At 36.8% G+C, this 27532-nt stretch overlaps 1 protein-coding gene across 1 annotated transcript in view; it reads left to right on the plus strand.

Annotated features, from left to right (window-relative positions):
- LOC129768189 (uncharacterized) overlaps positions 1-27532 on the plus strand; it is a 147071-nt gene that overhangs the window by 113343 nt on the left and 6196 nt on the right. Inside the window, exons 6-9 of the mRNA XM_055769662.1 lie at positions 1139-1166; positions 14053-14137; positions 14400-14606; positions 26727-27273. Coding sequence (XP_055625637.1) covers positions 1139-1166; positions 14053-14137; positions 14400-14606; positions 26727-26923 — 517 coding nt within the window. The 3' untranslated portion in view covers positions 26924-27273. The remainder of the gene's footprint in view (positions 1-1138; positions 1167-14052; positions 14138-14399; positions 14607-26726; positions 27274-27532) is intronic.

Consider the following 27532-nt stretch of genomic DNA (forward strand, 5'->3'; position numbering starts at 1 on the left):
TTTTTTGTTGCTCCCCTTTCTAGATTGACCCGTTTTATCCAATTAAACTCTGCTGATCCAATTTCAGACTGACCAACGAGGGTGAGCGAATAACATCTTCTCTCAGAATCGCTCGACGGACGGTCTTCGGTCGAAATGTGTGTTTGGTTGGGAGGGAAAAGCGGGAAAGCGTGTAAAAACAGACACCCGTTGGCCAATTTGGGTTACCACCGTCGGTATCCTTTCGTTGGTTATCGATAATGGAAACAAGGCGTGCGGTATGTTCTGCCACAATGGCATTGGGCCAAAGTATTGCCAATCTATAAATAAATCCCATCTTTTTTTTGACAATGGTAGGTGATCTTGTAGCTATTGAAAGAGTAGTTATCAACAGTAGCAACGAGTGACTATGACTTACAAAAGCTTCACGAATTAACTCCCGTTCAAAAGTGTGAAACTGCGGAAACGTCAAGAGAATAAAAATGAAAGTCACGCAATCACTTCCACGGAGAGCAATTGGAAGTGGAAGCCACCGCAACTTTACTTCCATTATCCTCATCAGCAGAGGCAACAGCAGCAAAAGCTGTGAGGAAGCTGAACAGCTCCCCTTTCCCGAAACGGACGGATAACATTCGCTACTCGGCGCTGAACGTAAAATGTACGTAAGTCAACACCGTAAATGATGTCACGTTTCGAGTCGTTCATCAACTTTGGATGTTGAAACTTTTCGAAAACAAAAAAAGCAAACAAACAAACAAACAAACGAGAAACTGAAAAATTAATCATCTACTCAATTGTGCTGAGTTTTGCGCTCAACGATGCACACTCACTGCTGCTTCTGGAAGTATTTTCTTGTTGCTCTCGCTTTGATGGAGGAGGGAATAGTAAATGGGACCGATCGATCAGCCTTTATAGCTACTCCCTTAAGACCGCGCTGGGATGGATTGAGCCTCACAGAGACATGAAAATAAAATTGAAAATTTCCGTTTTCCGTTTCCTTTGGATGTGATCAGAAAGATTTCCCACTTGGTCACGCTAAATGATGCCGGTGAAGTCTCACATTGGGAAATCATTGCAGCTTTTATTTCGTATTACAAAATTTAATAGAAATCCATTTTTTTGCTATATTTAATTTCCTTTTATTGTTCTTCCATTTCAGCGATTGGATAGCGGCAATCACGAAAACGGTAAGCATTGTTCGGTTCTCAGAACATCAATTGCATCAGCATTTCTTAGTATTTTCAACAAACAAAACAACCGGAACAAAGCATTTTCCTTGCATAAGACTGAAATCGACAGACAGTTGAATCAATTGAGAAACGTTTTTCAAAGAAAATTATTCAGGAGCAAAGATGAATAAAATATACTGTGAATGCTAGAATCATTTAACTGGTGAAGAGCTTTACTGGAACTTTACTCCTTCTGCTTCTCATAACAGAATATGAGAAGAAACTTCAAACAAGTCGAAAGAGGGACCCGTCATCGAATCTCAATTTTCAATTTTCAATTTTCAATTTTCAATTTTCAATTTTCAATTTTCAATTTTCAATTTTCAATTTTCAATTTTCAATTTTCAATTTTCAATTTTCAATTTTCAATTTTCAATTTTCAATTTTCAATTTTCAATTTTCAATTTTCAATTTTCAATTTTCAATTTTCAATTTTCAATTTTCAATTTTCAATTTTCAATTTTCGATTTTCAATTTTCAATTTTCAATTTTCAATTTTCAATTTTCAATTTTCAATTTTCGATTTTCAATTTTCAATTTTCGATTTTCAATTTTCAATTTTGAACATTTTTACACTTTTGAACATTTTTACATTTTTACATTTTTACATTTTTACATTTTTACATTTTTACATTTTTACATTTTTACATTTTTACATTTTTACATTTTTACATTTTTACATTTTTACATTTTTACATTTTTACATTTTTACATTTTTACATTTTTACATTTTTACATTTTTACATTTTTACATTTTTACATTTTTACATTTTTACATTTTTACATTTTTACATTTTTACATTTTTACATTTTTACATTTTTACATTTTTACATTTTTACATTTTTACATTTTTACATTTTTACATTTTTACATTTTTACATTTTTACATTTTTACATTTTTACATTTTTACATTTTTACATTTTTACATTTTTACATTTTACGCACACACAAACGAACAGAAAATATTTATGTATATAGAGAAAGATGAGGAAAATCGATAAACTTTAAATCACTTTGAAACACAATTTCAGTTCATAATTTTGTCAAACACTCAATTTTTGAAAACGCACTCTGGTCATATATAAAACATTTTTACATTTTTACATTTTTACATTTTTACATTTTTACATTTTTACATTTTTACATTTTTACATTTTTACATTTTTACATTTTTACATTTTTACATTTTTACATTTTTACATTTTTACATTTTTACATTTTTACATTTTTACATTTTTACATTTTTACATTCTGAACAAAAATGTTTTCCTCGTAACATTTTTGTGTGTAAATTTTCGTGTTTGACATGTTCTTGACATGTTTCTAAATAAAAAACAATTGCAGAGCATGTAAATCGCGATAATTTATTAATCTCTATATATATATAAAAATGTTCTGTTCGTTTGTGTACGCGTCAAAAACTCGAAAAGTGCGGAACCGATTGAGCTCAAAGTTGGACACAATATACTATCCACTTCAAGGAGTGTTGTTACGGCATAAAAAAATTGGAAAATTGGAAGAAAAATGATTTTATATATGACCAGAGTGCGTTTTCAAAAATTGAGTGTTTGAAAAAATTATGAACTGAAATTGTGTTTCAAAGTGATTTAAAATTTATCGATTTCCCTCATCTATCTCTATATACATAAATATTTTCTGTTCGTTTGTGTGTGCGTAAAAACTCGAAAAGTACGGAACCGATTGAGCTCAAACTATGATACAATATACAAAACAATCAAACACATCTAGGATTGTTGTTACACCATAAACAAATGAAAAGTTCAACTCAACCATGCAACCACAATGTGCCACAGTAATAATAAAAATTATTACTTATTAACAATTTTGCAGAGAAAAATATGAAAAAGTTGATGTTCGGAAAACTTTTTCCTTTCAAAACTGCCCAACTTCCGATGTATGGGTGACTTATTGGAAATTGTATGGGCTTTCATATCTATTTTTTGAGAATTTTTAAAAAACATGTTTTCGAGGAAAATGAATTTTAATTTCCAAACATTGTTTATGATTTTTTTTTTTCAAAAATTTATTTAATATTTTTTAATGAAAAAATTATTTTCTTCGTTTCATTCATTAACCAAAGTTTTCTAAGTCTGATAGATTTTTTGTGAGAATTTTTTTTAAATTTTGAGTTCATTTTCAATTTTTATTCGAAAAATCTGAATTTAAAAACTATTAGATCTACAAAATGTTGAATAAAGAATGAAGTGTAGGAAATTATTTAAGTTTTCATGAAAAAATATCATAGAAAAATATAGTTGTAATTTATTCAAAGAAAACATGGATAATTTTTTGTTAGAAAAACATTTTTCCTGTAAAAGTGCTCATCTTCCGATATATGGACGACTTGTTGGGAATTGTAATGATTATTCATATATTTTTATTTTTATTAAAAAAAAAATAAACGATTTTTTTTAGTTTTTGGTATTTGGTATTTAAATAATTTTCTACATTTCATTCTTTCACCAGAATTGTGTAGGTATCATAGTTTTTGAGTTATGATTTTTTGTAAAAAATAAAGATTTTTTTCCGAAGGGTAGTGCAATTCTTTTTTTTAGAATAGAGAGTAGAATCTATGTATTAAGAATTTAAGTAGGAGTAGAGAGTAGAGAGTAGAGAGTAGAGAGTAGAGAGTAGAGAGTAGAGATTAGATAGTAGAGAGTAGAGAGTAGAGAGTAGAGATTAGAGAGTAGAGAGTAGAGAGTAGAGAGTAGAGAGTAGAGAGTAGAGAGTAGAGATTAGAGAGTAGAGAGTAGAGAGTAGAGAGTAGAGAGTAGAGAGTAGAGAGTAGAGAGTAGAGAGTAGAGAGTAGAGAGTAGAGAGTAGAGAGTAGAGAGTAGAGAGTAGAGAGTAGAGAGTAGAGAGTAGAGAGTAGAGAGTAGAGAGTAGAGAGTAGAGAGTAGAGAGTAGAGAGTAGAGAGAAGAGAGAAAAGAGTAGAGAATACTACTAAAGATGATGAATTAACATTCCGATCAGTAAAGATTTGGTAGCTCCAATTATAAATATTTTGGCATAGTGTATACTGCGTAACCAATAATCGAAGCCAACGAATAATTTACGTCGATTAATCGATTCAAACCCAGAGAAAAAAAAAGTAGGGCTGCTGCTGTTTTATCCTGAAATTCAATCATTATTTCTGACGCTCCCTTAAACTCGTAAACGAAACTCAATGCCGTCAACGCAAATTGAGCTTCGTTTACAAGTTCAGGGGAGCGAAAGCGATAATAATTGAATTTCAGGCGGAATGAACTCTTTTTTGATTCCAGATGGCTTTTTAACAAATGAGAAATATTAGTCTAACTAATTTTTTCTCTCAGTATGACGATTAATCGATTAATCGAATATTTGTAGCGATTAATCGTATCGAATAACAAACTGCTAAAAAATATTCGATTAGCTGATGAACGATTAATTTCAAAAATCGGGGATAACTAATTGTGACATTCATTTCTTTAAGCAATGGTACGACAAAACAGGAAAAAAAAGAATAGAGCACCGCATCCGTTTTGGTGCGACTTTTCTCAATAAATTTTATCGTTTTCTCAATGTTTGGAAAGGGACGATGTGTCCACAAACACACCTTGTAATACGATGGACGAAACTCAAAAGCCAAACCAAATTGTATTGGGAAAGTGAGCTTCCGCCCCTTCTTTCGCTTCCGCCCGATGATGGATTGTTCTTGTCCGGGTGGGTATCTTCTCGTTTGTTGATTCCTTCTCTCGGTGATTTTCACGGTTGATTAAATTGTGTGGCTCGCCGGGGAAAAGCGCCACGGGAGCGCAATTTATTCCGATATGATCTCTGGGAATTACGGTGGCTTAAATTGAAAGACGATATTTTTTTCTCCCACCCCACTCACACTGGAGAGATTTATTTTGGGGAAATTTTCGGAGATTTAGAGCTTATCTGGTCGCGGACGGGAGTCGATTTGAAATCCCCGGTTCGACTCAGCGGGCGGAAATTGGAAATTGAATGGAGATTTTGTGGGACGACAAAATCACGTCAGATGTCGATTCCCGTATTGCTCATAAATCATTTATTGATCGTCGAATTAGTTCTCCCACTTCATTGACACTTAAAATACGTTCATCAAACATGACTAACAAACCGAGACGCGGGCGTGGTAGCATCTCAATTTGCAAACCTCCTGGAGTGGTCGGTGGCCATCATTCTGAATTGCTAAGTCTTGGCCATTTTACTCGCAATTTACGAGCGGCGTTTTCGCGTGAGGAAATTTAATTAGTCGTGTAGCCCCAGACCCAAAAATACCTCATAAATAGATTTTCTTCTGTCGTAAAGGAATCGTTCGACTGGCTCTGTCCAATTTGACGATTTTTTTTTGAGGTGAAAACATAAGATGGGATCTTTAGGATGGCCGTTTTCGAGAATCGAGTCGATGGAATGGGAAATGGTGAATAAAAGATGAAATTAAATTTATTCCAGGCTTTATCGAACGAGAAGAATGTTCCACTTGGACTCAGTAATTGGATTGCTAATACTTTCCCATGAGTTCGAAGGAAGAGAAGATTCATAGCCGATAATGTCGGCGGTAACGTAAATCTTCCAAATTGCCAAATCAACATTAGCCCATAAATATCATTCACTGAACAGAGGACATCGGTCATCGATCTTCCGGAGAGTATCGAGCCAATAGTCGCTCGTTATCGAAATCCAGTGCAGCGTTCCTGAACGTAGTCACCGACATTGCATTTCAGAGTTAGAGCTTATACGCTTCTCTCGGAACTGAACAAAAAACCAAACCCTCCAACCGTTCATCGTTTCGGATGCATCCTTCCCAAACGGTGTGCATCGAGGATAAGTTGCATATGGTCCGGCTGTGATAGCATTCGTGTTTGTGCCACTTTCGGAATGAATATTGTGCTTGTTTGTGGAGGCGTGAGCGTGCCTGATAAAGGGATATAAAGACCATGATTGCTATTGCAGCTTCGCTGCTGGGGAAGTATGTCAATTTATTTCATATTAATTTCGCATCAAATAATCCATTCCTAGGTAAAGTCGGTCGTTTCTACCTTTTTGACAAACACACATCCACTGAACTATCAGCGAGAACTCGGACACAATCCAATTTGCATTTTCGATTCGATGTCGAAACTACACCCAACCGAATGGACCGGAAAAACCGCCTTCGCAGACAGAATTATCCGCTTTCAAAGATTCGAAGTCCTGATAAAACGTAAAAATTGAAAAACAAGAAGAGCGAACGAGGAAAATCGCAATTTTCATTTGTAATTAGCCGATGAAACAAAGCGATTCCTCCCCCACCCATTTGCGTGAAATGGCCACGAACAAAAGAATAACCAAAGAAAAAGCATATTCACTCGAAGCTCTAGCTGGTAATCGAATTTTCGTCCCGCCATCCGGGAGTCTCCCTTTTTCTGTATATCCGACTGGCTTCAAGGTGAATTGGCTAGAACTCGGCTGGGCCGCCGGTTAGAAAGGAAATTGGCAAAGTGTAGTCGTTGAGAAACCTTGTGCTTAAAATTAGGTTCTTTATTCAGAGAAAGGCGAAAGCGAAGCGAAAGAGTAGTGGAGCTAGAAAATCATTTTCAGTATCTGTAAATAATTGTATCTGAGCATACTCTGGAACGCGGGAAATATGGATGAACTCCATATTTTTGAAACAAAATATACTAGCCAGTGCTGCAAATTTTCAAATCATTCATTTGAACTCGAACGAACAATTACTATCATTCAAGCTTAACACGACTTCTATTTATCACGAATTTCGCGGATTTATGAGCTGATTTGACGTTTGTACATGTTTCATTCATACGGCTCTCTTTTCACTGTAAGTAAGAAGTAAGAAGTCCACAGAAAATACGTTCCTATCGCATTTTATCATTATGACTTCCTTTTTGGAGTAGGAAAGCCTAGTGGAGGTAATCTCTTTCATGATATTTCATCCAACAGACATAAAACTTCTCTTCTTTTCATTTACTTTAAAAAAAGATGCATAGCTGCACGACGGAGTTTGCGACATTGTTGCTAGGCGGATGAAAAGAAATTGTGGCATTAGTAATAACGTGGGAGAGGTGGGGGTAAAACGGACATGTTAAGAAGAACTTCAATTATATCTTAGGAAACTCATGTTTCCCAAAACCCTGATGCACATTCTTGCAATTCAATATAGGGGAACCGCGGGTAATACGGACAGTGGAGGTAATATATATCATTCGTGATGAGTTCAGAACTTGGTTGAATCAAATTATTCCTCTCGCGATCAATAAACCTCCACACTTCATATATTATAAACCTGTCCGTACTACCCCCACTACATGTCCACTATTCCCGCATCGAAAAAAATATTGTACTTTTCGGTCTGTTTTTTAATGTTTTAATTTTAGTTAAAACACATTGAAAAACACTTTTTTGTAAAATATTTGGTCAATAAGGTAGAAAAATAGTATGTTGAATTGCAAGCAACTGCATCATAGTTTTGGGAATCATGAGTTTCCAAAGATATAATTGAAGTTCTTCTTAACATGTCCGTTTAACCTCCACCTCCTCTACTGTTTTTCTACCTAATTGCCCAAAAATTTTACAAAAAACTTTTTTCGATGCCGAAGTGGGGGTAATATGGACAGGTTTGTAATATATGAAGCGTAGAGGTTTATCGATCGCGAGAGGTATAATTTCATTCAACCAAGGTCTGAACTCATCACGAATGTCCGTTAGAGGCAAAAATCGAATTAATCCACCTAGAAGTGATATCGTACTTCTCAGCAAGATAAACGGACAGACCCTCAACTATTTTGCTTTTGGTTCCAGTCAGCTTCTAAACAGTCCACATTTGGCGATTTGATTCCCATTTATAGACGCTGGGCGTTCCTTAGGAATAGATTAAACAGACTTTTCACAGTCCATCTCACTCCCACTGGCAACTGTCCGTCTTACCCCACCAGTAAAATTATTTCGATAATTTAAATTTTTCCACTCAAAAATTAATTTACTTCTCCGTACAGACCTAATATCGCTTCTCTGTTAATTCACAAACCGAAATATAACCATCAGCGGATTTAATTTTGATATTAAACCACTCAAAATGCATAATATCGAAGCAATTAAAATTGCATCCACACGCGGAATCATGTATAATTTTCGGTTTTTGTTTCCCTTTTCCACTATTAATCAGTATTCATTGCCATAGGGTGGCTTGAATATTATAGAATAACATGATGAAGGTGAAATCGGAAATTCAAAATGTAACTATACAAATCAAGCACCTGTCCATATTATCCCCACTTTTCTATTACCCGCGGTTACCCTAATAGTGCGACGGCAATTTGACGTGACGGCCCCCAGTGAGAAATAATTTCTTTGAAGGGAGCTGAAGATAGCAATATAAGATATCACACTATTACTAAACCGATCTAAATGATATAATTAGCAATGTGATTTCTTTATCCAACTAATGAGGCGATGTTTGTAAATCTGTGGGTTTGGTTCTTATGGGAAGCGCGTTGTATCTTTTTCTACCGTAGCAACTGGAGATTCTGCATTTCAAGTAGGGCTTGCGACTCACGCAAAGCTGAAATCGGTAATATAGAGAGCGCTGCGTCTCTGTATAATTCTATAGTTGGGTATAACCGCGGTTTTTTAGTCCAGGCCTGAGTTTTCTGGGTTGTTTTGAGCTTAAAATTACTTGCCCATACAGAGACTAGGTAGCTGATTTCTGAACTGTAAGTTAATCAGTTATTCTACGAACGACAAGTCGTTCCAGAATTTCATTGAAAACTGATAGTACTGAGACAGGTCTGTAACAGGATTACCATATCTACAAAATAATCTGTATTTATACAGATTTTTCAGGCTTTTTGATACTTTTGAATTTTTGAGTTTTATACAGATTTACAGATTTTTAAAAATTGGCTTGATGTCAATAATTTTTATTCCATCTAATCAATGCCAGTCATATAGCATTCGAATCAGTCTAATTGAGAATCATTTTGGCATTCCTATGTAGCGTGAAGTCCTGCTTCCTCATGTTCGATCTGAGACGAAAAGATGCAAAAATCTGTATCGGCGTTACAAAAACTAAAGAACACTGTTTATCTTTTTCTTACTAAAGTATTCAAAATTCACAGTAACTGTGAATTTTAAATTGCTCATATTAGCTTGAGAATCCATTTTGTTTTGAATCTTCTTGTTTTAAGGATTGAAAATATCTAGAAGAATCTTCGATATGTTCTGACGTAGGATTACCTTTTCCGGAACATATAGCGAGTACAAGTTAAAAAACTAGATATCCGTATCTTGAACACATGGCTTCAAAGCGCAATGCGCAATGTAAAATAGTCCTAGTGACTGTGTGAACTTCCATTATACTTTAATGAAACATTGTATTTTACTGCAGTTCTGGCTTTACGGGGACATCATCAACAACGTTGGATTCAGGATAATCTTGCCTATTTTTAATACAGATTTCAATACAGATTTTCTGAGAAAAACTTAGATAAAAAGTTTTTTTGAAACCAAAAACACAGATTTTTATTGCAGGAGATTGCAGGAAATTATGGTCTGTAATTATTTGGGTCCTTCCTGGAGCCATATCTGAAGACTGGTATTACGCGGGAGGTATTCAGGTTTTCCGGATAGAATTCCTGTACCGATGATTTCACTGAAAAAAAAACGATAGTGGCTTTTCAAAAATATATCTGGTCCACAGCTCTTGGAACAATCGAGATCTTCGATTTCCACAACTACACTCTGTCCAACTTCTATTAGACCAGGTGATGATCTGGCTGTAATGTGTCATTGTAAACAAACAATGCTTCAATTTATATTCTAGTTTGCAGATGACTACCATACACTGCATGATTTTCATATGTGTGTTTGTAAGCGTTGAACGTAAACGAATGTTTTTGTATTTTTCAAGTGTCAAGTTTCCATAAGACCAGTTACATTTCCCGTTGTTTTAGTTGTTTTGATCAATAAATCTGTAAAATGCTGAAGGGAAAAGTGCTCACGGAGAGAGAAGAAAGACAAATCGATGCATTTCACCAAGAAAATGTTGGTGTCAGAGAAATTGCTCGTTGGATTGGATGATCCAATCAAGATCTCAATTATTTTGCGAATCCTGAAGGATACGGTTACGGATGGGGGTTATTCTGAGAGTCAAGTCGGTACAAGTGACATTTTTCCCTTCGGAGTTGTATGACAATTTTCACCCAATTCTAAGAGTCGGGCGACTCGGAAGCAGTGCCAAAAAATATCAAAATGTATTCACGAATGAAAGAATAAGCTTTTTCCCAGTGTCGCATGAGTTCTCTTCTGTTGAAACTCAACACCATATCTGTCATAATGAGTATAGCACATGAGTCGAGACGCGTGACCTTTGTCTGGTATATTGAACGAAAACAGCATGAACGAATTTCGGAAAGCCTGCATTCAGGCACTTTCATTACTGTCAATAATTTCATGTGATTATCACGAAAGTTGATCTTCATCGCTTGCAGTGAATTTTTATTGAAAACGTGTTTGATTTCCACATTTAGAACAAAAGAAAGGACCAGGAATACGGAAAAGGCAACATTAGTTTTCGTTGAGCATTGACCGTTGTTCGGTGTTGAGCGTATTATTAAACCGAAAATCAATAGGGGTGTATCCCATTTCCGGCCAATAGGGAGTAAATTCATAAAACATAGCAATAGTTATTTATACATTCTATTGCCGAAGTCGCCAAAACCAAGTATTTTGAGTGATGAATGCTTTACCATTAATCGATTTCACTCTCAATTGGTTAACATTGAATTTTATGCTTTGATTTTCACTAACACGAAATGATATTCAATTTCAACGTTACGAATATCATGACGAAAATGAAGATGCAAATGAAAAATGAAATTCATGGCAAGCTGATGTTGATGTTCATTCCAATGGTGTTCATTGATAGTGTTGTCATATATATATATCGACTCTCGCTTGAGCAGTAGGTATTCAATATAAGGCAGACTGAAATTCGCCGTATTTGAGTGTCTTGAACGTGAATATTTTCGGCACTGCTCGGAAGTACAAAGAGAAATGAAAAGAGATGATTGCACCTGGCATTTTTTTAATTACGCCGATTCACAGACTACAAACGCGTGCGCAAATTGACTGTCACGTCTTAAAGCGACTCTCGGAATAGACCCCAATGTCCTGGAAAAAAGGTAATGAAGATGGTCGAGTTTCGAGCGACACAGCATGCGCTGCCATAACTATTTCGCAAATAGTGATGTCAGTCGTTGTGTTTATCTCTGATTGCCCGCCGCATCCATGTATAAATGCTATTTTCAGGAAGTTTCGGAAAGCCTGCATTCAGGCAATTAAAAACCTACATTTTTGTAGAGCTCCCACTGAATATAAGGCTCATGTGATAGCGTGAAGTGAATATTTGTGAAATGATGTCGAAAAAGACGGATAAAAGTGATATTTCCATTTGCCATTTTCACTCCCCCACGTTCATAGAAACAAACGAAGTTTCATTATTTTACCGTTATGAAGTTGATATTTCGAAGGCTCTCAGTGTCGGTTTATATGTTGTGAGATAATAATCGCCAATTAATCAAAATTTCACCGAAAATGTTACTGCTTTCGAGAACTAAGCATACGACTGCTCTCTGAACCTTTTACCACATGAATAATCGAAATAAGCCAAGATATAATTGTCATCTGTTAAACGACAACCAGTTGAATGATTCCATGAGAATTTTGGCTCAAATTATCATGCAACCGTAAGTACTTTCAACATTATTTTGTTTCTTCCATATACATTCCATATTGAATGCAAATAATTACGACACAATATTTGGCTTGCCAATACAGATACACTTCGGCTACTGCTCCACCTCTATATGTACCTCATTGGATACGGTAGAAAGAAGAGAGCTCCACGTAAATCGAAGCTCACTGACCGGGATAAGCGTGAAATAGCTAGAACAGCTTCCAATTCCTGAAAATCGCTTATACAAATAAAGCAGTATTTCGATTTAAATGCTGCTTGGGTGACAATTTGCCAAGTTTTGGTAAAAAATCAGTGTTAAGGCTCTTCATCTTACACCATCTCACATCGGAAGACGTCTGAATTTTGCCAAAGTTCACATGAACTGACAGTGGGGCATGGTATGTTGTGACAAAGAATGTTTCCAAAAGTATACGTTTTGCTATATACCATAACGAAAAGTTCTTCAATGTACAGGTTATCTTCGCTGACGAAAAAAATTTCAATTTGGATGGTCCTGATGGTTTCAACGGGTACTGGTGTGATTTACGGATTTACGGATTCAACCGGTACAGATTCTGTGCAACCGGAAAGCTCAAGATAGCTTTTACATCATTTAAGGATTATATACATGTTCTGGAATCCTCTCTCCTACCGTTTTTGCGTGGATATCGTCAAGAAAGATTCACAAAGATTCACTCCAGACTTGAATCCTGTTGTAAATCTTAGGAGGAGTTCTCGTACGCAGAATCTACACTGAGAGAAAGCGGTACACCACGATCGAAGAGCTCATGGTCGCAATTTCGGGAACATGGAAAAATATCGAGAAATCGAATTTTTCATTGATAATACTTATGAATTTTGAAGTGGTCTTATAGAAACTGGACAGATGAAATTATCATATTTAAGCACAATAAATAAACAAACAACTCTTTTGAACGAAATTGACGTTAAATATACTTTATTCTAAGCATTCAACAAAGTATGAATGTATCTTGTTGAAATATTAACTGTTTGTGTTGCAACGAAATAGAATCAGGGTGGTCTTATAGAAGTTGGACAGAGTGTAGTATGCAGTCTATATTCAGAAAAATATGTATAACCATCATCAAACACACAAATGACTGGTAAATATAAATGTGGTTTTTGTAGTAAAAAATGAGTTTTTTTTTCATGCTAATAAAATACATTTTTTTCTACAACGAACATTTTCGATGGTACAGATTTTTGGAAAAAAATTATAGATGAGAAAGATTTTACAGATTAAAATGTGGTAACACTGGCCATAACTACAGAATAATCTCTATTTCTACAGATTTTGCAGTCTTTTAGAATCAAGAATCTGTAGTTACAGATTATAGATTTTTATTTGTTTCTCACAAATTTTAGCATTTTTGCATACAATTGCATGGCATGATTTTTTCTTCGCATTGACATGTATTTTTACGGTCAAAGCGAATCAATGCGTATTACGATTTTTTTTTATCTGCCGACAACAGACTTTTACCAGAATCAATGTAACGGAGATGGTCTTGAAAGATGATTATACCCTGTTCAGTGTTTGGATTTCGATCAAAATCGAATGATACACAATGTGTCATATAACCAAATATGAGAGGTTATATGACACATTGTGTATCATTCGAACATATAACCAAATATGAGAGGATCATTCAGATACTTGTATGAATGTCAGTAATCACTTGTGTAATATTTAGTGATTAAACTAAGAGAGGAACGAAGACTGTTGATTGCATATCCGATCTGTATCAAACATCGCATACCATTTTCGAAGCCTGCATACAAGTTTGAACCACATATATCGTCCCATTTTACTATAGCGAAACCCACTTAAATTTCTATCAACAATTCTATTGGAATGCTGTCCTGGTTGATGTTCAATTGTTCCGCATTCAATGTGGATGTTCATCGTAAAGATATCTTCAATGAGAAGGGTAAAAAATATCAATATTCTCATTCGTGGATCCACAGCCACAGAATTAACAATAAAATATCCCTAATTTTGACCAATCATTCTGACAAACATCGTTTCATTTCTATCTTTCTCTTCCCTCTGCATGCTTCGAAAAATCAAACGAACAGCTTCCACCTCCGCCGCAGATCGAACTGGTAGTCGATAAGCCACATCTAATGGGCGTCTTGCGGAGACCAATCGTGCGGATACGACGTAAGTGGCATGTGTTTGTTTTTGTGCTTTCCGCCCGAGCGCGAAGACTCTGCTCCCACTAATTTTGGGGCGTGAATCCACACAAACGAAGCGTGGAGCGTTAAGCCGCGAAAATCTGTTTGCTTGCTCGCAAATTGCGAGTCGCGAGCAAAGATACACACGCGGCGCTGCGTTCGTCGCTTCTGCACGCGCCCGTAAACAAATCACCACCACCCACATCGCTCTCCCGCTCTATTCAGTCATTTCCTTCTCTTTCGAACAGCGGCAACCAGCTCGGAGGTGTCGGCCCGGCGGAAAAATCGTTCCAGCATGGGGAACAACACGACCAAGGTGAACAGTGAGGCCGCCGTCGCAATCATCAAGAAAAGCAGTCAGGACAGCTCGGAACCGAAAGGATCGTTGGCCTGTGCGCTGCCCTGGGGCCACGGCTGGGGCTGGGCAACCCTGCCGAATGGCATCTGGAGTGGAGGTGAGTCTTTCTTCCATTCTTTGCAATCGGTTTTCAATGACAAAACCAATATACTAATAGTATCCATTACGCAAAATTGTGGACGCGTGATGGTCCATAATCAACGGGAAGCGAGCAATCGATTTCATGCCTCCGACTCCGGTTCTCTCTCTCTCTCTCTCTCGACCCAATCGAGTGAAACTAAACGAATCACTGTTCAGCAATCATAACTGTAACCAAGTGGAAGAATCCTTAGCAGGATAAAGAAAAAACATAGAATCGAAATTGCGTTGTCGTTGTTGGTTACTGAAGCGAATCAAAGCGATCCGACGAAAACAGCAAACGCATCGTAACGCAACCATCAGATAAATATGATTACTTTTGCCCCACCCCCTCATCGCTTTGTCTTTCCTCTGATCCTTTCATACATTCTCTAGTGACCCATTTCGATCCACAGTTTCCTTTGTCTCGTCGGTACCGGTTGGTCTCTCTGATTTTTGCTCCCACCATCCTTCTTGGCCTTGTGTGATAAGGGAAATTAGTGAATCGAGCAGTAGAAGAAGACTCATCGCTATCTCCGGCGGAAACTGCGCTCCGCTGAAAAAGAATATATTTCCTCTGTAATGAAACCGAAATGAAATGTACGCTTGCTTTTTTCCCTTTTTTGTGGTGATTTGTTTTTCCTCCCCTTCCCCTCGTAAACAGTCGAACGTAATTTGGTTTCTTTCTAGAAATGCTCATGTAGTGGATGAGCCTCGAGTTCATCGTGTGATGATTGCCATATGTTGTGTGGGTCGATTTTTATTTTCCGAGGGCACAGTTTGAAATACTTTGATTGGAATAATCGCGATTTAACTGAAAAAAAAATATGGAAAGACAATGCTAGGATAGCTCATGTTCCGGCTGAATGATTTAATAGTCTATTCATCGTTTTTTCAAAGTTTCTATAATTGGGAATGAGAGTTGGTTCAGAAATTACCATCCCACACCCGAACAAGATAAATACAAAACTGTATACTTTCGTCATTCGAGTGGCAGTTATGTCGATTCATTTATCGAATGCTAAGCGCGTAGAACAGAGAGGAATTCGTTCGAAGAAGCCACATTTTGAGCTAATTTCAATTTCTATTCATAGCAGCTTATTGGAGGCGTACACGTGCAGTAGCTACTTGTGTTCTCTGGGTTCGTTGTGAATAGAAGCACACTGAATGTAAAGTAAATTGTTCTGGGAAATGTTTCGTTGTTAGACTTCTCAATAGAACATTTTCGGTGAATATTTTACTTATAAAAAGTGTGCTAAACTAATAAACATTGTTCAAAAGATTTACGGAACCCTAAATCCTGCCAGAGAAAACACGAGAAGATACAATATCATGAACATTCGTTCGACGGTTTTTTGAAACTATTCTTCTTTTCTCTGTTATTGAAGTATCAGCAGAAAGCAAACATATAAAGTTCTCATTTCTGTAAATTCCGAGCGCTTTCCTTACATGATTCAATCTTTTCTCTCTGAAAGATCGCAATATAAATAAATTTTAACATATTTTTATAACGGACTTAATAATTTACATCAGAGAACTTTAATTCGTCCTTTTATCCAAATGCTCATGTTTTGCCTTGAATTCCAATTTGCAGATTTTTTCACATTTTGGCGAAAATTTTCTTTTTATTTGACCCATTCCAGCGTGACGTGACAACAATTTGACTCACTAAAAACAGATTTTTCCTCGATTCCATGTATGAATAACACGATGTCAAAGTAAAATCGACAAAATTTCCTACAAGAATCTTCAGTTGGAGAATATTTTACAGTTGCATTCGCTTGTTGACAACACCTGTCTTTTTGCGATTTCCGACTTTTGAACATTAATGTTGTATTTTTAGTTCCGTTTCAAAACATACAAATGAACTTTGTTCGATGATTTGTCAATAAAAAATGAACGTAGATTCCTGTATATTTAGGTTTTCAATAAACTCTCAAGAACCTCGCAAAAATCAACATGCATTTTGTGACGTGACAACACGCTCTGTGCAAAAGAAAAACAGTCCCCACAAAGCGTTGTCACGTCACACGATCGATAAGTTGTATTAAATAAGCATTTTCATCGTATTGTAGCAAGCTTCAAACTATTTTTTATGTTTTTTATTACTCTAAATACTTCTCGCTTTCCACTGAGATCTCCCATTCCCCTTCCAAAAGTTCATCCTTCGGCCCTGAACCTACCCCCTTTATATCTCAGGAACGGTGCTTCCTACCGAATATTCAGTAGTGTCAGTTGTAAGGTGTCACAACCAGGGTTGCCAACTGTAATTTTAAAACATCAGGAAGAATGAAAATAAAAATCAGAATAAATGAGGATAGCTCATATTGGTTTGTCCGAAAAGTTAATGTCGATTTTTGGGAAAATCAATCAAAGCATTATAATTTAATTTTATATCCATAGTTCTGTTTTACAATCTTTCGTCATCTTTCACACAGCTTCAATATTCTATCCTCCCAGAACATGTTTGCTTCCTCGTCGAAAACTGCTGCGAGCCATACATGTAAGAAACAGGTTGCTTGATAGTAGCTCATAATACAGAATCCATTCCAACTCCAATCCAATCCAATTTTCGACTCTACACCAGAACGAAAACATTGAAACCATCGTTGTGCGGTGGAAATGGAAACTGTATCGGGTCCATAAACTGCACAAATTTTATTGGCAGCTTGAGATGCATTTTTGCCTTTGTCATAGTAGTACTGTAAAATATGTCGGATTTTCTCTTTATTTTGCTCCATATTTGCGACACTATAACTCACGAACGACTTAACCAAACAAAACACTGTCAAGGACTATATTGTAGCGCGTAATACCTTTCCAACAAGCTATAGTATGACTCGATACAATGAATACAACTAGAACTACGCGCTTACAACGACACCTCGCGGAAATACCGCAGGACTTTATTGACAGCCCCAAACTTAATCTCGTTGTAATTTCATAAATTCGTCAGACAACCTGGTTTCATGAAATTTTCTAGCCCTGTTTTGAAAAGCCACGAAACAATTGAGGGTAGAGATAAAAAAAAGTTAAGCACACCTTTGCGTCTAGAGAATTTAACTTAATGTTTAACTTAATGTAACTATCATGATAGAAAACTTCGACATGGAAACCAGTATATTTATCACGAATAATGTAAAGAGTACAAAAATCAGGATAAATTTAGTGTTCGTCAGGATATCAGGGAGCGTGCTAAAAAGTCTGGGAAATCCTGAAAAATCAAGGAAGGTTAGCATCTCTGATCACAACGCTGACAATTTGATAGTATGGTAACTTTTTCTGGCTCTTTTCATTCTAGCGTTTGCGTGCCATTTTGTGTTTTTATTGCTTCAAGAATAGGTAAAATTATTTTTGACCTGCATGGAAAATGAGTTTAATGTTAGTTTAGATTAGCGAAACATTACAAAACAAGGCAATTTTGATTGCTTATGGCATGTTCTTCAAAATCTATCTAGAGGAGATGTGTCTAAAACGCGCCTGCCGGGCAATTAGATCCACCTGATTTTCTCGTAAACCAGCAAGAATAGAAATGAAATGGTTATAGGCAATCGTTCTAGTCAATGATCGAATCCTACCATGCAAGTCAATTTGTAACATACTTTAAATAAAATAAATAATTTTCTTTGGAAGCGATTTCCGATGTAATTTTCTACATCATTTCTGTAAGGTTTCGATGCTTGCAACCGATTCAGAGGCGACAACTGTGAGTCATATTTATTGAGTTGAGTTCCCAGTGGATATCTCAGATGAAGAAAATGGTAAGAAAGGATTCATTTCCTTCTCAATTTGATATTTTCCGCATCAGCTTACCATCGGGCAGTATGGCACACCCTGGGTCGGGGCAATTTTCTCGCTTCCGATCGGATAACATTCTCACGAGAGAAATAGCTTGTATGTGAGGGATGCCAGATGATTTTTTTCAAATATCTCTGCATGACACGAATAAATGTCTTCAAATGTAACCATAATGAACAAAAATGAGCAAACCTTCACTATATTTCTAAATCATGTTCGATAAATCACACAAACATTTGTTCTCACATACTTTGATATGACCTCAGAATGTTTTCACAAAAATTAAATGTCTTCAAAACGAAAACATGTCTTCACATCTGGCATCCATATTACGTGCTCAGAGAATATAAGAAAAAAAGAGCGCGGACTGGAGAATTAATGCACGAATACTGGGAGAACACTCTTCGCTGGTGGGCATGAAGTGAATAGATTGATGGAATCTCTCATTCATACAAGCTGTTTCTCTGAGCTTTATAGTCTCTGAGAGAAACAGCCTATGAGCATATTATACTTCTGCTGGGCCATTTAACACCGTATGATTCGAAAATATAAAATTTGGGTGCCTTACAAAATAAAATTCGTAGCACTTTTGTTATTCAGTATCTAAAATACAGAACAATTACAGATGACTGAGGGTTAACTAATCTTCGTACTGACGTAGTTGTTACCTTAATTTTTAAGAGCACGGTCAAGATAAATCCATTTTCGCTTAGGGGGTGCGTATTACACACTTCTCCTATAAGTACAGCCAATCCATGCCAAAAAGATATAGTGGTTCTCAGATTTTCGTCAAAAGTGTTAATTTTGTTCTTTATTGCAAAATATAAGACCCGTATTTAAAAAAAAAATTTCAATTAGGGTGCCCATTATCATTTTAGAGTGGTCCGAAAAATCATTTTTTTCATTTTTTCCTAAAAATGACATAGCTAGCCTTTCATAAAAACATACTAAACTAGCAAAAAAGATTAATTTTATTTCCGTAATTATTGATTGTAATAGTTTTTTATCGTTTTCATGGCTTTGCGCTATATTTTATCATATTTTTTCTGGCAAGCTGAGGATTTTTTACATAACATATGTCGATATCAGAGATTCCATATTTTTCGTTTTTGAGATATGATTTTTCAAATTTAACATGTTCTAAGTCTTTGTTTTGAAGTGCACCCGTGGCCGAGTGGTTAGCGTCTCAAATCATTATGCCGGATGTTCGAGTTCGATTCCCGTTCTGGCCAGGGGATTTTTCGTCAGAGAAATTTCCTTCGACTTGTACTGTGGTCACGCGTATTCTAGAGCTTGCCCCTCGGAATACATTCAAGGCGTGTTATTTGGCTTAAGAAATCTCAACAAAGTATTAATAAATGACGTTAGTAAATGGATCCGTTGAGACGGCAAAAGTTCCACAGGGAACGTTAACGCCATTCAAGAAGACAAGAAGAAGTCTTCGTTCAATATTCCTATGTGACTAGACTAGACCTATGCGACCAGGATCCAATTTTCCCGCAAATGTGATATGTTATATTTTAGCTCATTGCATTCCATTCGATATGTTGTTCATCTGAATCGGTTCAGTAGTTCCAAAGTTATGAATTTTTGAAAAACGTCATTTTTGGATAAAAGGGGGAAAAGTATTTTTCGGACCACCCTAAAATGGAAATTGTCCTACTAACGAAAAAAATAAAAAAATATGGGTCTAAATTGTAATTCAATTTAACTCCTTGCCAAATGTTAGGTTTTTAAGATGCTGAACACTGGAATGAATTCTGGAATTTTTTTTCAATAAAACAACTAAAAATATGAATTACACAAATTACAACTTTAATTCCAATTCCAGTTCGGTCACAAAGGTAAATCGACAAAGCACGAGTCACGAAAAGGTTGGCTCCTTTCAGTTTATTTTTTATAGACAGCATGGGGAAAAAGTTGCAAGAACTTTGTTTTCAAGCAAATTTCACTTAAAACATGAATTCGATTGACTCCGCATGACCTAGACAAAAATGAAACGTCTGCAAAATTAAAAAGACGGGTGGGTAATGTCGGGGACATAACCGGAGTGACGTAGGACTATACAAAGGGGACAGCTTTTGCTAAATATATTTTTTAAATATATTGTTTTATTTTCTTCTCCTACGTGAATACCCACCTTTCTACCTGAAAAATGGATTAGTTTACTGTTTACTCTTTATGAACATGTTGGGGGTTCTGAAAAGAACCTTTTGTGTTGTGTTTTTGCTTTTTTTTTACAAACTTTCTCAATTTTTTCCCACTATCTCATAGTTGATTCTTGATTTTTTTCTGAAGGCTTTGTACTTATTAAATGTTCAACGCCGGGCATCTTTTGGCGTATGCACATATCGTACAATCAAAATGATTGCTGTGATAGGGAATGCATAGGTGGTCATCAGCTCATTCACTATCATATATTTCACTATTGAGCACATTACCGTACCTTAAACTGTGGTTTCGGAGACGAATGAATTGTAAGATTTGTATCTCCGCAAACAAAGTAAATAGAAATGAAAAAGAACTGAGGCTTTGGAGACGAACTCTACGATCTGTCGAGAATTAAACGAGCTATAAGCGTTCTGAAAAACCAACAGTAAATTAACACAGGATTAAAGTCCTTTAAAATAAGAACAGAGCAGCAGGAAATACATAGCTCATCATGTTGCTCCTTAGTTATGTTTCTATACAATGCAGATGTAACGTCAGTCAATTTTCAACATCAGTTATCAACCAAAGAAAGTAGTTTTTGCTACCGAGAAAATTCGTTAATGCCATCCTGCATACAATGTGTTGTAATTTGAAGCCACTTTTAATTCGGAAACCATGCATGGGTTTGTGAAAACTGAATGATCAATTTAAAAGACCCCAAACCAATAAGTTCAAGAACAAGCATAAACAAAATAAATCAGTTTATATTATATGTCATATTATGTCACTTTAGAATGCATTGGCGTGCTCCCTTGGCCGAGTGGTTAGCGTCATAACTAATAGCGAATTCGTTTTTAAAACTGAGTCAGTGCCACACTGACTCTGTAATAAAAAAACGTTTTCAGTTTCACGAATGCGGTGGTTTGTTGGTGTGCGTTGTATAGTCTGATTTGTTTATATTTGCGACGACAAATGTACAGTGTCGACGTCTGGTGGAGATATTAGTGCTTGGGAGGTAAAGTATTCTCTATAAGATCAGAAGGGCCAAGTGCAGTGTAAAAATATAAAAGTTTGAATGAAAATTTTTACTTCATATTGTTTGATTACCTAACACATGTAGTCCTGACACTCACTTAACCATTTGTCGATGCATTTGCTGTTTGTTCCACAAATAATTACTATTATAATATAAAATCATCATTAGACACAGTTTTCGTTCAATGTTTCTGCGATATCGGAAAAAATCCTCTTATTTCATCACATAAAATAAATATTCGATACGTTAAAGTAAATTTTCATTCCTAATTTTGATTTTGAGAGCATGTTTATTCCTCCTGAATATCCATAATAATTTTCGCCTCCCAATGAAAGCACACGGAGCTTAATGCCGTCTACTCGAATATACTCTTCAAAATCAGAATCCGAATTGGATTACGATTCAAATAATACAAAAGCAAGAGCAGCATGTTTTCCATTTTCATAGTCTTTATTCTTAGATTTTCCAAAACAATACTCGGAACTTGACAGTTCAGTATAGTTGTATTGGTGAACCCGAGTGCCAACCCGTGAAACATCTCAGTGCGAAACTAACAGCTTTCGGGGCGAACTAGTGCGACACTGAGTGCGAAACTGAGAGAATAAAAAAACGTTTTGACAGCAGTTATTGCGGCACTGGGGTTGAAACTGAACAAAAACGAATTCGCTATAACATGCCGGGTGTTCGGGTTCGATTCCCGTTCTGGCCGGGGGAATTTTTCGTCAAAGAAATTTCCTCCGACTTTCACTGTTATCACGCGTATTCTAGAGCTTGCCACTCAAAATGCATTCAAGGCGTGTTATTTGGCATAGAAATCTCAACTAAGTACTAATAAAAATGACGCAAGTAATACTACGTTGAGACGGCGAAGTTCCTCTATGAACGTTAGTGCCATTGAAGAAGAAGAAGAAGAATGCATTGGTTTTGTGAAAAACTTTTTTTTCTTCTTTGAAAGGTTTAATGGCCCTGAAAAGCGCCGTGTTTTACGGTGGCTGGTTTTGCCACCAAAACAGTCTGTATAAACAAACTTTTTCCTTTTTCTACTTGCTGCCGTTTTGCGGTTGCGTTTGCCGCTCGCTGAAACTAGTTGTTTTGACTTTCAACTCATTTGGCTGGTTCGTCACTTTTACTTCCATTTTTGGAAGAATGTCGGGAGTGAGAATTGAACTCGTGACCTTTAGCGTGAGAGGCATGGATGTTACCACTACGCCAGATCGGCTCCACTGAAACTAGTTGTTGCCATCGAACCGAATGTACTCTGTTCTGTAGGCGGATTTTCTTATTGTCGTGAGCAGCTTTGCAAGCCAACTCGAGCACTCCGGCGGCCGAAATTCTATAACCGCTATTAGGTATACTGGTGCTCCGGCACCAATCTGTTGATGCGATGTGATGTGAAACGATGCCATACAACCACACTGATTTACGGTTTGAAAGAGAATGAGATATTTTTCAGCGGATTCGCGTTTTTTTGTACTTTAGCGGTACACGGTCACAGAATAGAGACAAATCGGCAGACTCAGCCAAAGGGGCGAGTCCAACGAGACGAACGAAAGAGCGTTAAAAGGCAGCGATGACAGAAAAATACATAGAGGCGAATGAACTTCAAAGTTTAAAGCCTCTTAAAAACAAAGAAAGAAGAAGAAAAATACATTCATTACGATTTGTTCGCTCGTTAAATTCACATGCAGGCTAAAAAGGGTCCTTTTAAGGATCACAAAATTATCTTTAATTTAAAGAGTTTATTGTTTTGTTATCACTCGATATCCCCATCTTGTTCGACTAAACCTTCCTGTTTAACGATTGCGTTTACCACTCGCCACAGCTTTCACATTTGGAAAATTTCTTCCCTTCCAGCTTGTGACATGTTGTACAGTAAATTATATTTAATGCGACGTGCCGAAGCACCACTCAGTGTTGCATTGGAGGCGATTTTAACCTGTAATTGAACATTTGCGATGACAGTGGTACAGTGTCGACTTTCAATGTGGGGTCATAATTTGGATGTCTATGTTTACAAAAATGTCCAACTAAATAAGTCGCATTACTGGTCCGTCCAATTAGCTAAATTTCGAACTAATTGTAAATTACTGTACTTTCAATCTGGAAACAATTTAAGAATTGGTGAAAATTGAATAATCAGGAAAGTCCCCAACTATCAATAAGCTCAGAACAACTGCCAAATTCACATACTCATCAGATACTGGCAAACAAATTATGAAAAAATCAATGTGTTTTATTATTATTTTGGATATTATTTTAGAAAGCATTGAACTGTATTTCCTAAACTCTTTTTTGGAAGGTTTAATGGCCCTGAAAAGCGCCTTGTTTTATGAAATGGTTCCAATTTAGAAAACTTAGTACTCGTGGTTTTGAAAAGAAACCATTTCGAACGCCCTCGATGCCGCCTTGTTCTGGATTTGCCACCAAAGCAGTTTGTAGAAAGAACAAACTTTTTTCATCTGCTACCTGATGCCGTTTTGCGATTGCGTTTGCCACTCGCTGCAACTGCCTGTTGTCTTGATGTCCACCGAACCGAATGTGTTCTGTTCCGAATGCGGGTTTTCTTATCGTCGCGAGCAGCTTTACCAGCTAACTCGATAACTTCGGCGGCCGAAACTATATAACGCCGACTAGGTGGACTGGTGCACTGGTACTAACGCGCTCGGCCTAGCTACCCTTGCGAGGAACTCCAGATCAACACGGTTCGAGCGGGATTTTGCTTTTCCCTTCACTTTTCCTCCTTTGCCATGTCCAGACATGGCTGCTTGGATTGGTTTGTTGATGTGTTGTGATGCGAACTGATGTGGTGTACGGTTTGAATGAGAATGATCGTTACGGCAGCGGAGCGGGGATTTTTAAGCTGACTGGCTGGCTCGAGAATTACGCATGAGTGAGACAGCGACCAATGTTTCGTTCATTTTTTTTTTCTTTTTCCTTTCCAATCGTGCTTCATTGTATTTCGCTGCTGCTCTGGTTGCCCGTTTTGGTCGGTACGATTTGAGAAGCACAAAATGGACCAATCAAAAATGGGCACATAGTGCATTTGGACAATGGTTGATATTTCACAATTATTCAATTATTTATCTCAAGAAAAATGAATTGTTATTCATTATGATAGACGCGTAGATATATTTCCTATCAATTGATGCAAAAACCTTTGCGATCTATTGAGAAATGCTCGAGTTATAAGCGTTCCAAATCTTGCATTTTTTCCTACTTGTTCAGTGCCTAGATTTCCATTTCACCCCCTATATCTTCCGGTTAGACGTAGTCCTACGTCAAAACACGCTTGCAAATCTGGTAACTCAGCTTTGAAGTGCGTGAGTCAAAACGTCAACAACATGCATTTATATTAAATGTCAAGATATGATTCTCAAAAATATAAAAAATATGGATTTCTTCATCAACATCGAGCTTCGGTTGTCATTGAGCTCTCAAATGTAATCATATTGACAATATTATTGACCGTGTACGGTCCGCTTTACAGGATGCTTGATGAGAAGGTTTCTCAACCCGTGACCGGAAACAATCGCCACAGAAAACAATTGGGGTAAATGATTTTGGTTTGTCCGATTTAGGGTTTTTTCATGCAACTAGTAAATGCAAATTGATTTTTTTTAATGAAAATCATATATGAGGGGCTCAGAATGCAAGGGGTGTAAGTGACTTGATAGTTTTCTCTTCATCAACTTTTTATTTAGTTAATAACTCAACTGCAAAAACTTTCCAATTTAAGTTTGCTATAGAATCCGATAGATGAGGTTCTGACCTATTTTCCACGTTGGTAAATACAGCTGGGAATGTATTTGCAGCTAAGTTATGACCCAAAGAGAGAGTCGATGTAGAGAAATCGATCAAATCACTTACACCCCTTTCATTCTAAGCCCCTCATATAATCAATCAAGGGTTTGTTGAAAAGCCCCAAGTCTCTAGTTTCTAATCCAAATTGTTATGTTTTTTAACGTTTTTTTTAACGATGTTTTTAACGCTTTTTCCCAAAGCGAAATTATGATCATGGTTTGTCCACCTCTGATCATGGTTTGTCCGAAAATGATCACAGTTTGTCTGATTTTAAAACTCACTATTTTCGATCGGAGACATTCGAATTTTCAAGTAGATGTTGCATTTCTCATTGCTTGAGTTGTCATCATTCATTTTTAGGCTTTCTTCAGAATATTGCCTTTTCTTGGGCATTTCAAAGATGAACACCACTCAACACAGAGAAACATTATTTCTGCTACGCACGTAGGACAACATAAACAAACTGCAGCGCGCCAAGCGGCTGCCATAATAACCATGTGGACAAACCAACATCAGCGCATTGAACAAACCATGATCCGAACTAAGGTCATCGAGATGCATTAAATACATGATTAAGATGTATAAATCTGATCCAAATGGTGTGCAAGCTTGATGTTTACAACATTTGTAAGTGTTATAATCGAGAAAAGGTCTGAATACGTACCAAATAATCATCTGGTGGCTGATTAGAAGTTAGCTCAAATGAGGGGCGCTTTGACACCAATAGAAGGTGGACTTTATAAACCTTTCAAATATGTAAAAATATCCTATAAAACTACTGTAAATCATGATAAAGACTATTTTAGTTATATGTTTGGAAACATTTGAATACCTGATTTGACACAGATGCGCTGAACTAGAGCTTTTAAAAAAGTGGACAAACCATGATCATATTTTCAACTGTTCAAACCATTATCATTTACCTTACAACCGCTCAGAAAAAGCGTAATGTCATAAGTAGGCTAGGAATATTGTGGCGCGGGAAAAAACATCATGTGTATAAATGCCTCCCAGAAAAAAACTATGGATGGGTTATACCTATGATGTAACCGCAAAGTTGACGTAGGACTGCCGTTGGCTTAGTAATCATTTGTGTTTATTTAATTAGTAATAATCGCACCCCGGATGTTCCTTGAAGGTATTCTGAGCGGTAAACTCTAGAATACGGGTGACCACATGAACAACTCGGAAGTAATTTCTTTTATGAAAAATCCCCCGCGACCAGAACGCGAATCGATCCTAAGCCCCCGGAATGATACTGTGTGACGCTAACGCTAATGAGTTGTTATTTGTTTTCTTTTCTCCTTTAAACAGCATTAACCTGGTCCCAGTGCGAGGACTCGATTACGTTGCACGCCCTGCCGACAACGCACTGCACCAACGTCATCGAGACACCATGTGCCGGCGGAATCTACCACACCGACATCAATCCGTTCGATTTCCACGGCATCGAAGACGTCGGTGGGGAGGACTTCGACTATGCGATGGATTGTGGCGATTTCATCTTCTAAATAGGATACAGCAACAGAAGGTCCTGAACAGATGACACACAGTTAATAGACATTTGGCGGAATCGAGCTCGATCGTGATAAGTGCGACTTTTTTTTAGTTGATAAATAATTCAATCGAATCGGATCATTACTCGATAGACACATAACGCACAGCACGTTCACAAAACAAAACATTCATATGCACGACGGGTACTTCGAGATAATTTTTGGATATTAATCGACTGACCGTGGCACCGATATTTTTCACTCAAATCGTAAGAAGAAAAAAACACGTTGGAATTTAACGCAAGGACACCTGCCAATGGGTGGGTTCACCGTTGTATACAATCCCCAAAAAAAATCTATTCTAGGTAAGCAAACAACAGCTATTATTTCAGTTATCTGATATACATAAAAAATCAACAGTTCAATTCAAAAGCCAGAAAAGTCTGTTTTTATATCATTTTCATGAACCACGAACACTTCCCATCGTTATCAAACACAATGGGCTACTTCCACAGTAGTGGGTCTGTCCCTCCCTAAATCGAGGGTATTATTATTGTTACTGTTAGCACTATTATCTTCACGATTCACCCGGGTCGGTGGTTAAGATGCTGCCGCCGCTGAGGC

The sequence above is a fragment of the Toxorhynchites rutilus genome, chromosome 1, assembly GCF_029784135.1.
Source record: "Toxorhynchites rutilus septentrionalis strain SRP chromosome 1, ASM2978413v1, whole genome shotgun sequence".
NCBI lineage: Eukaryota > Metazoa > Arthropoda > Insecta > Diptera > Culicidae > Toxorhynchites > Toxorhynchites rutilus.